We start from the raw sequence: 13,512 nt of genomic DNA, 5'->3' as shown, positions 1-13,512 counted from the left end.
CTATAGCTCTTTTATTCTTGTATCTATTTCATCAAAGCTCGATACCAGTTTGTTTTGCATCATGAGAGGATCAAAATTCCTCTATTAGCATTCATTTATTCATCAACATCATCATTTAATTTTATTTCTCAGAATTAGGGTTCATAGTGTTCATGTGAAAATTCTCAGTCTACACTTAGAATAAATAAATTTTTAGGGCACCATTGGATTCCTTGTTAAAAAAATAAGAAAAATCCATGTTTACATCATTCAATTTAGTTGAGAAATGAGAGAGATGGAAATTCAAAAATGAAGAGCTTGAGGTTGAAGATGAAGATGGTGGTGGCGCCATTTTTGAAATTCAGAACTCATTTTAATATATTCTTTCTACCACTATTTTTCACCATTTTCTTTCACAACTTCATTCAATCAACTCACCAATCAAATTTAATCATTTTCAATTGATTTTTCACACACTTTTCATTATCACATGCATTTTATGATTATCCAAAAAAATCACAAAAATATTATTTATTTAATATATTTTATTAGGTTTAAAATAATGTATTTTTAAGTATTTTTAATACTTTAAAAAAATACTTCTTCTTTTGATTTTCAAAAACCTAATCTTTTGTAAATATTTTTTGTAAACAAACCCTAATATCTTAGGTATTAATTAAGTGTTGACATTGTGTCTTGCCTTAATTTGTTTGTTTGATCATTCAAAACTGTTTTCTTCAATTCCCGATTAAACAGACAATTAGGGTTTTCAATCAACAAAACCCTACATCCTTCAATCAAAGATCAATCTTTTCATTCAAGAATCAATGAGCCTCTTGATTTTTAAAGAGTGTAAGACCCAACCCTTTTTGTTTTTGTACATACTTGTCTATTTTAAAAGATTTATTCGTGTAAGCCCGAGGGTACTAAGAGGAGCATTATTCCCGGTGAAACTGCTCTTAGACCATTTGGGCCCCTTTTATGAGGTATAAACTCCCAAGCCTTCTCTTCTATTTTCATCTGTTTTTTTTCAAAACAAAACTCTAGTACTAAGAGGGGCATTATTCCCGGTGAAACTGCTCTTAGACCTTTGGGCCCCTCTTCTGAGGTATAAACCCCAAACTTCAATTCTTCTGTTTTCAAACTCTTCAAATTATTTTCAAATCAAACTTCAACAGTTTTTCAATCAATTTTCTTATCTACTTTCAAATCAATTCTTCAACTGTTTTCAATCAAAATTCAAACAGTTTTCAACTCAATCTTCAAACTGTTTTCAAATCAACTTCTCATCTGTTTTCAATTCAAAATCAATGGGCTTCTCCTTGAGTATAAGTCCCAAACCTTCTTTCTTATCTCAGATTCTTGGGCCTCTATTACAGTAATAGACCCAACACCTTTTGTTCATACAGTAAATATCTTTTGGGCTTTCTCCTTGAGCTGTAAGACCCAACACATTTTCTTTTCTTTCCAATAAAAATATTCAACTGTTTTTAATAAAACATTCAAATGTTCAATAAGGCTCTGTACATACATACATTATGGGTCTCCTCTTCATCCTGGTAAGTTTTATAGCTTTCATTTACTACTTTCAATACCTTGTCAAATAAACTGTAAATATATATTGTTTAGATCTTCGTCACGGAAAAACCTTAAGATAGATAAACTGTATATATATTATAGGACTATGACCTAGGATTGAGGATTACTTTCTGGTGAAGCCTCTTTCCTGATTAGACAACATAGATTCTTGCCACAAGATGAATTATTCCCGATGAAACATTTTGAAAACCCTTAGATCAATAATAGGGCACATCCACCCAAGAGGAATTATTCCCGGTGAAACCTCTTACCCCTTTTGTTTAGAGACAAATTAGGCAAGCCGACATAGCTTTCACTTGTGCTATAACAAGGACCCTCGATTAGCCTCCTATTGGGCTTACAATGCAAGGACCCACGGGCTTTTTATAAGCATTCCTTTCAGCTTCCTCTTGAGCTTGTATACAAGGACCCTCGGGCTTCCTAAAAGCATAGGACAAGTCTTTAGTCACCTTTACTCCTGTGAGAATTCAAATCCTTCAAATACACAATTACAGTCATTCAAGTATTCACTCAATCCCTGTATTGAGATTCTCCCCTTTAGACCAAGAGACATGGACAGTCTCTATCACCCATCTTTTCCCCAAAAAAGAGTTAAAAGGATTCAAATCCCTGGAACCATTTTCCCCAGCTGTGTCAACCCCTGGAATTCATCCTTAGCAAGAGTCAACCACAACCTTGGGCTTTGTACAAGGCAGAGAACATCCTTCCCACAGTCAAAGGATTCAAACCTTTGGATCTTTCCCTAGTCATTCAGCCACAACCTTGGTCTTTGTACAAGGCAGAAAATAGAGTCATCCATAGTCTCCAGAAAACTTGTCTCTCCAAGCAGAGTTTAGCCTCAATCTTGGGCTTTGTACAAGACACACAAAAAAACATTACCTTCCAACAGTCAAAGGATTCAAACTTCTTAAAGTTTCTCCCCAACAGAAGACAAGCTCAATCTTGGGCTTTGTACAAGACACCAAAACAACTGTCATATAAAAATACAGTCTTTCAAAACTCTCTCCTCAAAGAATCTGCCTCAATCTTGGGCTTTGTACAAGACACAAATCATCATACAATCTTTCAAATATACTCCCCAGTTGGGTCAATCTAAACCAGAAACACTTCTGTTCCGCAAGAGAGTCAACCTCAACCAAACAGGGCAGAAATAAACCATAATCCCCTCAGAGTTAACCTCAATCATGAACTTTCATGCAAGAAAGAAATCAATTCCCCTCTAAGTCAGCCTTAATTGAGGTCAATCATCCAAATACTCTCAAAGAGAATTTCAATATTTAAAGCATCACAACTAAAAAGCTCTCTTCCCCAACGCTGTAAACCATCCTTGAGAGCTTTAATGGAGAGCCAACAGTCAATGGTGTGAAACATCTCTTGAAAACGCCCATTAGGACATTACTTCCGAATGATAACACAATCCAGATGACATGAAAATTCTATTAAGACAACTAGTATATTTCTCATTGGACTAATACCAAATATTTCGTATACCCAAAATAAGAAGGTTAAGAAGATTCATATTGGCAAAGAAATTGAAAAAAAAAAACACTACATATTCTGCCAAATCAACTAAGACCTAGGACTCGCGGGAATCTATTCTCTCCCTTTCTCATAGAAACTATAAACCTCCCCACCAAGATTAACCTTTGTGCCTCGTAAGATCGCTTTAAAGTGACCTCTTATCTAAGTAGGCATATTTGGAATAGACCTTTACCTCTAAACAAATAGATTTAATAAATTTTCGATGAAACTAAAACCTACAAAGGTGAAAAGAGAAATTCCTTTAAAACAACACTAGATAAAAAGCAAATCCGTGTTGTTTTCTGCAGTCATTGTAAAACTCTAATCGCAAAAAGAATTACCCCAAAGAGAATCAACTAATGAGGTAGAAACCTCACTAAGATTAATTATTTTCGAGAATCGCCACAAAATCATGATTGTATTAGACAAAATAAAGTCTCTCACCTTGTTCTTCTTAATAACACTGCATAGACCCCTCACGTTGAAAAACCCTACAATACTCAGGGACACCTTCTAGACTCCTAATACAATTAATTACAATTATCTAACCTCTAAAACCTCCTATCTAGCTATCTCACTCTCATCATATAACCTTTGTCAAATTTCAAAAGTTAACTCAGAAGTTTAACAAAACTACTACCTATATGTATGAGTTTTTAGAGAAAAATAGATATATTTCTTACATGAGATTTGCTATTCAGACCCATATTATATACATTTGGTGGGACAGCATATAATACATGGAACAAACAGTGTGTAAGTCCTCCAATTGAGAAATTCTGTTATAATCAAAACTATTACTACTCTTATTATTTTTAGTCCTATTAGAACATCACACATCATCTTAACTAACTATAAGCTTCCTTTCTTCTATATAATATACACATTCCATCAAACTCACATTTATTCATTATATCAACTCATTTTCTTTCTCTGCACAAACTTGAGAATCAAGAATTAGCATACAGATGATGAAGACAACCAAGAAACTCCAAACAATAGCGTCGGCGTCTTCTGAAAATGAGGGCGACGCGTTCAGCAATCTCTTAGACGATTTGGTATGTCACATACTATCCTTTTTGCCAACAAAAATGGCTTACAGAACATCTGTTCTATCTAAAAGATGGGCTTTGATTTGCACCAAGATCCTCGACTTTCACTTTGTTCTACCAAAGATTTCAGACCCTACGTCGTCCCGAGAAATCCAATCTGTATATGCAGTTTTCTTGAGACGCGAGAATGATATAAGAAAACTAGTGCTCGAGAGTGACAATGGCTGCCAACAACCTGATGTATACCACTGGGTCTTAAAGGCATTAGATCTCAAGGTCAAGGAACTTCATTTGGATTTGAATCATGCTCGACCGAGTTTCTTGCCACTCAAGCTTTCTACATCTGAGTCACTCGTCGTCTTGAAACTGGGAGGGAATATTCAACCGAAATTTAGTTATTGTTCTAAAGTGTATTTTCCGAAACTAAAGACTCTTCATCTCCTATTTCTTGGTATCAAGTGTTTCCGGCATCAAGTTGAGTTTACTCTCTTTCCTTTTCTATCTGGTTGTCCGCTTCTTGAGGAATTTCTTTTACACGACGTCCTCGTGAATCAATCCATCAAAATCTCTTTTCCGTTACTGAAGAGATTAATTCTTATTTTGCGTAAGTCTCTTGATGTTCCCGGTGACAAAACACTTCAAATTAATGTCCCATCCTCACTTGAAGTTTTCCGTATTTTTGATAATGGTAGTACTCCCATCAAATATGAGTCTATAGATTTCTTCAATGTTGATGAAGCTACCATTTACATCAATAAGCATCCAGATTTTGATAGTTTGTATCAACTCTTGAAAGGAATTTCTAAAGTCAAATCATTGTATCTTGGTATAGCAACAACTAGGGTAAGTTTCATAATCTTTTTCTTTGGAAAAACAATATGCGAGTTTTTTTCTTTTATAATTTTGTTATCTTTTATGCAGTTTCTCAGCATGGAGGATAATCTCGAGAAGCTAAGCCGTCTTCCCACTTTTTCCAATCTATTATTTTTCGAGGTTCATATATCTGAGAATTGCGATTGGAATATGCTCGTTAGTTTTCTTCAAAACGCTCCTAAACTTAAGAGTCTTGTCATTGAGGTATGTGTAATGTAATGTATCAAGTTTTTATATTCATCTATATATCAGTTCAGTTTGCGAATTCTGACAATAACTTTTGGGCAGAAAAATTGTGAGATTAAAAATGATGGAAAATTGGGTTGGGTTGTACCAGCCGAAATTCCAACATGTCTTTCGACGAGTCTTATTACATTTGAATTTAGAGGAATTCAAGACATGGAAACTGAGTTGGAGTTTACGCGATATATCATAAATGAGTCAAGTAAGTTAGAGAATGTGAAGATTTTTGCAACAAAAGGATTGAAAAGAGTAAGAAAAAGTTTACGCAAGGGGTCTAGGAAATCAGCTGCACTATTATTGGTATCAAGTTTACATCACCCTTTCTTTTCTTCAATACTGATTTTTATATACAGAGATAATGTTCATGTTTATGTTTATGATTTGTTTATTGAACATTTGTTTCAGGAAATTAGGTCAGTTTGAAGATGGACGCATTCGAGGATTCAATCAAGACTTATTGAAACTCATGCAACCAGATTGGTTTGTTGCATAGAATTCTGCAGTGATGAAGCAGAAAGTTAGATATTGTATATAGAGTATGTTTTTGTTGTTGGTTGTATTAATCTGACTTAGTACAAAGAAGAGCAATATATGTTGAGTTACTGAACTTGTGTAGAAATAGAATGATGTGTGAGGATTGGATGCTAAGAAATATCAGTCAGTATACTTAGGATATTCAGTTGACATACATTGGATTTATGGTAGAAAAGTGCCCTTGTTTTTATGGAAGAAACTTGCTAGACACGCTTTGGACTTATGGTACTGCAGTACTCAATGTTTTGGGATGCGAGAAATGAAAATCCAATGCAATTCAAACTCGAGATGCGATTTGCACACTCAATTCCTGCATGTTGAATTACTGACACAAAATACAAGCAAGATAACCAATATGGACATGAACTTAATTCCAAAGCACCATGACCACACACTATGAAGAAGGTATCAAAGCACTGTATGGTCAAATGACCACACCCCCTATGAAATCTAGTGATGTTTAAAGGCAAACAGACTCAAAATTAGTAAAGTTTATTCATATGATCCTTTAAGCAGTAGCAGTAGTTGCATGCTTGGAAATTGTTAAGTGCATGCATGATTTTTAAGCTAAAGAAAATAAACACTTTTGGATATGAGATTAACTGTAGGAGCACCCCATTCAAGAGGGTATGGAATCTTGATCCTGCAATAACATGTTCAAAATTATTATTTATCATAATTTGGGAGCTTTAACTATAATATTATAATTATACTAAATTGAACTTAAAAGAAAGGCTTTTGTTATATTTTTACCAAGATTAGTATTTATTGAGGCAATCATGCAATGGGACGGGGAGAAAAATTTTAACACTACAAAATGTTAAAATCAGTCATAACCAAAAAAAAATGTTAAAATCAGTACTATAAAAGCATAATCTTTGAATGCAAAAAGGTTCAAGGCAACACAAACTTCAGAAAAGTGAAAAAATAGATGCTGATTGGTTAATGGTAAATGAGTCTAAAAAAAATTTGATGTTAGATTGGTTGAAGGCAAAGAAAAAAATTGCCAAAATTGCCATGTGGATTTAATTAGATGATTAATTGATTAAAATGTTTTAACCTTTTATCCTGTGTAATTTTGAAATTAAAAAGGACAATTATGGGAATTTATATTTATTCATTTGTAACTGGTTTATAGTTGATAACTTGATTTAGTGTTTTAAAATTCTGATTGAGCATCAAAATCAGTGAGAGTATTAGGTCATTGGTTTTTTGATCGAACTACTAGATCAATAGTCGAACAGCATAATTAAATCGGATAATTCGGTTAATAGACTGTCATTATAACAAAATTATATAGATATAAAACCCGTCGAACCGGATGATTCAGTCTCTACAAAATATAACCACACTTAAATTTTTTTTATAGTAACATATCATAAATAAATTCAAACTTCATAGTAATAGAAAATTACAAAGAATAATTAAAAAAGAATATATATAATTGCAACCGTATTTTTTTCTCAATGGTAACATATTATTTTCCAACCACTAACATTTTTTTCTTGTGTCTTCGCCGAAGAAAAAGAACAATATAAAAAAAAAGCAATAACCAACAAGGATTGGTATTCTTAGATAGACCATGAAAGCGGTTCTTATGCTCCAGCTATGGAGTCCACCACCACGCTTCCACACTATCTCTCCTCCCTCTCTCTCCTCCCCCCACCCTCTCTCAATCTCCGCCACCTCCTCAACCACCCAACAACAAGACCTCCTCACCGCCAAAGAGAGAAGGCGCTTGAGAAACGAGCGAAGAGAGAGCAAGAACACAACCAGTTGGAGAGAAGAAGTTGAAGACAAACTCATTAAGAAGAAGAAGAAGAAGGAGTTTAAATCATGGATGGATGAACTCAACCTTGATAATCTTATCAAATTGGGTCCTCAATGGTGGATCGTTCGTGTTTCTCGTGTTAAGGCTCAGTATACTGCTGAAGCTCTTGCTCGCTCGTTGGCCAAGTTTTTCCCTGATACAGACTTTAAGGTTGGTGTTTTGTTTTCTGTTTTGAAAATGTTGTTTTTTTATGGATAAGGATGGAAATGGTTTTGGTTTGTGATTTGTTTTTGGTAAGTTTTGTGTGTTTGTGTGGACTATGTGTTTGTTTGAATGAGGGTATGAATTTATGTGGATAAGGGTTTTGGTAAAGTTTATTTTTTTACTTTCAGAAAAATGGATTGAGATTAAGTTGAGTGTGAATTGTTTTGGAGATTAAGTTGAGTTTCAATCGTTGATTTAGTCCAATAAGAGTAGATCAGTTTGAACCCTAAAATTGATGAAATTTTAATATGATCGACGAAGTTGAAAATTGTTTGGGTTGGTCAATTTAGTGATGGAATTAGTTTAGAAGAACTAATTAGATTGAAAATTTCAATGGTGAGAATCATTTTGTAATTTTGTAAACTTAGAGACCGAATTGTTCGACCAATAATTTCGGGGACTGAATCAGTGATTCACTCATTTAGTCTATGATAATCTATAATTCACTCATCCTGCTATCTCTGCTACGCCGCTATAGCATTTTGGGGATTCGGCGCTATGCGTTGCTATCCGAGATTAACTACCTATTTATCTATAATTTAGGTACTTTCATTCCAAAAGCCTATTAAGTTGCAAGTGATTAATGCGCTGCAACTAAGGTCGAATAATCGGGTAGTATCCAAGTCCGATCTTTTGCCGAAACAGTCTTTGACCTGACCTTACTTATCTTTTGACCTAACTTCAAATTCGTCTTGATTTGTTTTCCCTAGATGTTGGAGTGTTAAAGACCAAAATATATTACAGAAACTTATTTGTTATAAATATTTTACCCTATTTTTTTTGTTTAAAACTCTCATCCAAACATATTGCTTGGGGCTTGTAGCTACAACCCTACCTACTGAGGGGATAAGAAAGCAAAGTAAGCTGATGAACAAATAAGAAATGATGTTTTATATGATGTTTGTTTGGTATGTATTGATCCATGGTATTGTTTGGTTTTAGATATATGCTCCAGTTATCCATGAAAAAAGGAAATTGAAGAATGGTTCCATCTCTGTAAAACCGAAGCCTCTGTTCGCGGGTTGTATTTTTCTGAGATGTGTATTGAACAAACCATTGCATGACTTCATAAGAGAGTATGCTGGTGTTGGTGGCTTTATTGGTTCCCAGGTTGGAAATACGTAAGCATCTTCTGCTAGTGTTTAATGCATTGCTACTTTTTTGGCAGTTACACTTATATGTTGGTGTCGTGTCAGTATTTGACTCTGATACGTATCAGACACCATACACATCTTTAATATGAAGTGTCAGTGCTACATAGGCATCTAATGTCTCCTACATTTACGGTTTCTTGTTAAGCTAAAGTTGAAGCTTACAATTGTTTTATCATTTGCAGAAAGAAAATGATTAATAAACCAAGGCCAGTAGCTGAGGTTGATATGGAAGCAATCTTCAGACAGGCAAAAGTGGAGCAAGAAAATGCTGACAAAGCATTCGAGGAAGAACAAAAAAATTCTGCAGAAATTGCTGCCAATCCGAATTCAGAGATAGAATCTATTGTTGATTCTAAGCCTAAAAGAGGCTCTAGAAAAACCTCTAACCAACTCGCAGTCACAAAAGAAAAAGACGCTTCATCTGCTAAAAAATCTGTTAAACTTACCAAAGGTTCCACTGTCAGAATTATATCCGGAACATTTTCGGGTTTTGCAGGCACCCTCAAGAAGCTGAGCCACAAAACCAAAACGGTAAGCTTCAACCTTCACTAGATTATCTGTCCTTCCTTCTAGTTCTCGATATTAACTCATTTAACCTTCTTCGTGCAGGCGACGGTGCATTTAACAATATTCGGGAAAGAGAACATAGTAGACTTAAATGTTAGTGAAATTGCTCCAGAGACTACATAGTTTCTTATGAAAATAAAACTTTGAAGAGTCGTGCCTCTGCGCGCTCTTTTGGATTTTTCCACTTGTCGAAAAGGTCATTTTTTAGAAGAAAATTAAATGCATTTTTATCTAGTGCATATATGTATATTTTGAGATCTGTACTGGTGCTTAATTCCCAAAACTGAAATCTTAGATGTCTATATAGTGACCCTAAAATTAGGAGGTTTGTTGCATTATGTTTTTGTTAATTTACATTTCATGAATGAATTCTTCACTGAAGATTTTAACAAACAGTTGCAACTACAGTTTGAGGGAGGGTATTAGAGTTATTTATTTTACTATTAATTTATTCTATTATAAAATATTAGTTATGTCAATTATCAACTAATCCTAATTTACCATATAAATTGAATTACCAATAATGGTTGAACCATGTCTTATATTACATATTGCAATTTTCTAAATATTTCGTCTCATTCACAAGGTTCCTTATATGGTACCTCTTCCCCCACCCCTAAATCATTCAGATATCCTTGTATCCTTATGGTTTTAAAATCTAAATAACTTTTATTATTAAAAAAAATACTGAATATGGAAAAAAAAAATCCTTAAGTCTGTATCGAAAACTATGTGTTTTTATGTGGCAATCGAAAAAACTATAAGTCTCACTTTGTTTAGATTACATACTTTGTTTAACTTATTTTACTATATATAAGGAATGTACATTTTTCATTCTAAAACACGTCAAAAATTTCTTGAGTTTTTCCTTTTTCACTCTCTTTATTTTGCTTTTTTTAATTGTCAATGCACTGACTTTTCTCTTTTTTTTCTGCTCGTTGAATTTTTCAAGGATTTTCTAGAATTTTTTTTAAAGAATTATTTGAATTGCTCCTTGTTTGAAAATTATCAATTTTTTTTTTATTCTCTCAGAAGAATTATTTGAATTTTTTCTTGTTTGAAAAAAATATTTTAAAGAGTAAAATGATCATTATTAAATTCTCTTTAGAGAAATATTTGAATTTTTTCTCGCTTGAGAAATTATTACGATTGGTCTTTATACTAGATACTACAAGTGGTATTTATACCTTATTTGACTAATTTTCATATCATCAGAGTGTATTTTTAGAGCGATTATTTATTGTGTAAGCAGTAATCGTACAATATAGAATTGATTATCTAGGAGGTGTCGTGGTTGATTATCCGTTTTGCACGATTTTGGGCTGTTTAATCCTGGAGACATTGTGGTTGATTGTTTGCCTTGCACGATTTTGGAGAGTGTTGCGAAACGTCTTAAAGAGAGCGAACTAGTCTGTGACTAAATTCAATAATTTTTTAGTGGTACTTTTTCAAAATCATAAAACAACAATTTTAAGAAATTTTCAAATTGCCATGACTATTGCAGAAAATATTGGTACTTCTGCTACTGTCTCTGAAAAACTGTTCATGTTTGAGGAAAGTCACTTTAAAAACTTGCAACAAAAAATGTGATTTTTCTTAACCTTAAAAAAGGTTGCCAATATTGTGGCTGATGATATTTCCATTGTTTCTTTTGGATAAAACGAGCAAACTAACGGTAAAAAATATGTGGATTCAGATGGAACAGTTCACTCTGATGAATCTGAATCTGCTGCACATATTAAAGAAATGGATCTACAATTGAGAAAAGAAAACATCTTATGAAAATAGAATTATTATCTCTACAAAAATCATATTTCGAATGGACTCGCATATGATCGGTATAATTACTACAATAATTGCGACACTATAAAAAAGGTTTGAGAAGCTCAGAAAAAGAAGTGTGATATCGAACAAGCCGGAGCAAAGAACTATGATATTAGTCACTGCCTGAAATATCATATGGTAGATGAAAGGTCCATGGAGGTTTATTGTCAGTAACTTCAACAGATTGATCATGAGATCATCAATAAAGGTATGTCTTTAGATAAACAAATTCAAATTGCTTTTATTATTGACAAATTTCCTCATAGTTTAAAAGATTTTAAAAAATTTGCTTCGCCATAAAATAAAAGAATTTTCAATTGAGAGTTTGATTATTCATTGTCGAATTGAAGACAAATCTTAGAGGAAAGATCAAAAAGAAAAAGTCTTAGTTGTTTCAAACAACAAAAAGTAATTCGGTGTGGTTCTGAAGTCATTTGGAAAATCATTACAGAATCAGAACCACAATGTTGTGAACCAAATTAAAAATGAGAATGCTTCAAGGCCCCAATTGCTCAATTAATTGGCAACAACCATTGCCTCAAATAAATAGCACTAGAATTTTATCTTATTTCAACTATGAAAAATCAAGTCATATGACTAAGAAATGTAAGAGCATGCCAAAACCTAGTGATGCCCCTAATGCACAGGTTAAATTGACTTATGAGTACTTTATTGCACTTATTAGTGAAATCAACATGGTTGGTGGATAGACATTAGTACCTCTCGTCATGCTGTTATGATTGTGCATTGCTCAAAATATACACAAATGTTTATGATAAGAAAGTATTGTTGGGAGATGCTCATATCACTAATGTTTCTAGTATTGGAGATGTGGAGTTGAATTTCACCTCCGAAAAGTCCTTAATCTTGAAGGATGTTATGCATAGTTATGAGAATAGAAAGAGTCTTGTTTATGAGTTTCTTTTGAATAAGGAATACATTCTTTAGTCTACTAGGGTAGATTTGTACACCATCACTAAGAATGATATTTTATGACTTAAATTGATATGTTCAAGATTTTTATAAATGAAATGGAAAATCAATTTAGTAAAAATGAAAGTGGAGTTTTTAATATGTTTAAGATATTTGTGAATGAAATTGAAAATCGTAGTGATATGGAAACTGAGTATGATTTAGTTTATTTAATGACTTTTAAAATCAACATAGAATTGTACATGAAACAATTGCACCATATTCTCCTTAAATGAATGGTAAAATAGAAAGAAAAAAGAATAATATTCTTAGTGAATTAGTAGTTGCTATTATTTGAATTCTGATGTTGCATCTCACTAGTTGGGAAAATTTATTGATTGTTTACTATGTCCTGAATAGGATTCTCGAGTATAAAAATAAGATATCTCCTTATGAGATATTGAAGAAAATACAATCAAACTTGTCTTAGTTTAAAACTTGGGATTGTGTGACTTATGTCAGAAGTTTGGATTTAAAGCAAATTAAACTCGCTAGTATAGCATGTAAATGTGTATTCATAGGGTATGTAGCAACCAATAAGGGATATAGGTTTTATGGTCTAAATATTAAAAATATCATATAATCAAATGATGTTGAATTTAATAAATATTCATTTGAAAATTATATTTTTTTCAAATAGAGAAATAGTGGGGGCACTGAACTGACTCACATTCATGTGATAATTCATGTGATAAGAACCACTCAAACAATGATGAAGTAAAAAAACTTAAAAAAAGTAAGAGAGTAAGAATTACTAAAGACTATGGGCTTGATTAAGCGGCAAATATAGTAAAAGAAGATCCAACAAATCTTCAAGAAGCCTTGTCAATTCTGGATGCAGATTTATGGCAAGAAGCTATTAACAATGAGATATATTCTCTAGAATCTAACAGGAACTGACACTTAGTAGACTTGCCTCATGGTCGCAGACCAAACACATGTAAATGGGGTCTGAAAAAGGAAACTTAAACTAGATGGAATATTTTATAAGTACGAAGCTTGTCTTATAGGCAAAGGTTATAGGGAAATATAAAATATAGATTTCTTCGATACTTTTTTGCGATCACAAAAATTACATCCATTAGGATATTGATTTCTATTGCTACTATTTATAACTTAATAGTACATCAAATAAAAGTTAAAACTGCTTTTTTATTGG

General features: G+C 33.0%; 2 protein-coding genes across 2 annotated transcripts; both read left to right on the top strand.

Annotated features, from left to right (window-relative positions):
* The first annotated feature begins 4,190 nt into the window (after nt 1-4,190).
* Nucleotides 4,191-5,690, top strand: LOC131604271 (putative F-box/LRR-repeat protein At3g59230). The gene is made up of 4 exons (XM_058876723.1): nt 4,191-4,994; nt 5,073-5,228; nt 5,313-5,567; nt 5,673-5,690. Exons 1-4 carry the CDS (start codon nt 4,191-4,193, stop codon nt 5,688-5,690), a joined length of 1,233 nt encoding a protein of 410 aa, XP_058732706.1.
* Nucleotides 5,691-7,301: 1,611 nt separating this feature from the next.
* On the top strand, nt 7,302-9,997 carry LOC131606334 (uncharacterized). Its single transcript, XM_058878583.1, has 4 exons — nt 7,302-7,782; nt 8,779-8,957; nt 9,173-9,521; nt 9,600-9,997. Exons 1-4 carry the CDS (start codon nt 7,384-7,386, stop codon nt 9,678-9,680), a joined length of 1,008 nt encoding a protein of 335 aa, XP_058734566.1. The 5' UTR covers nt 7,302-7,383; the 3' UTR covers nt 9,681-9,997.
* Nucleotides 9,998-13,512: the final 3,515 nt, after the last annotated feature.

Source organism: Vicia villosa, linkage group LG5 (assembly GCF_029867415.1).
Source record: "Vicia villosa cultivar HV-30 ecotype Madison, WI linkage group LG5, Vvil1.0, whole genome shotgun sequence".
NCBI lineage: Eukaryota > Viridiplantae > Streptophyta > Magnoliopsida > Fabales > Fabaceae > Vicia > Vicia villosa.
Note: the sequence above shows the minus strand (reverse complement) of the source record. Positions and strands in the feature narration are given on the sequence as shown.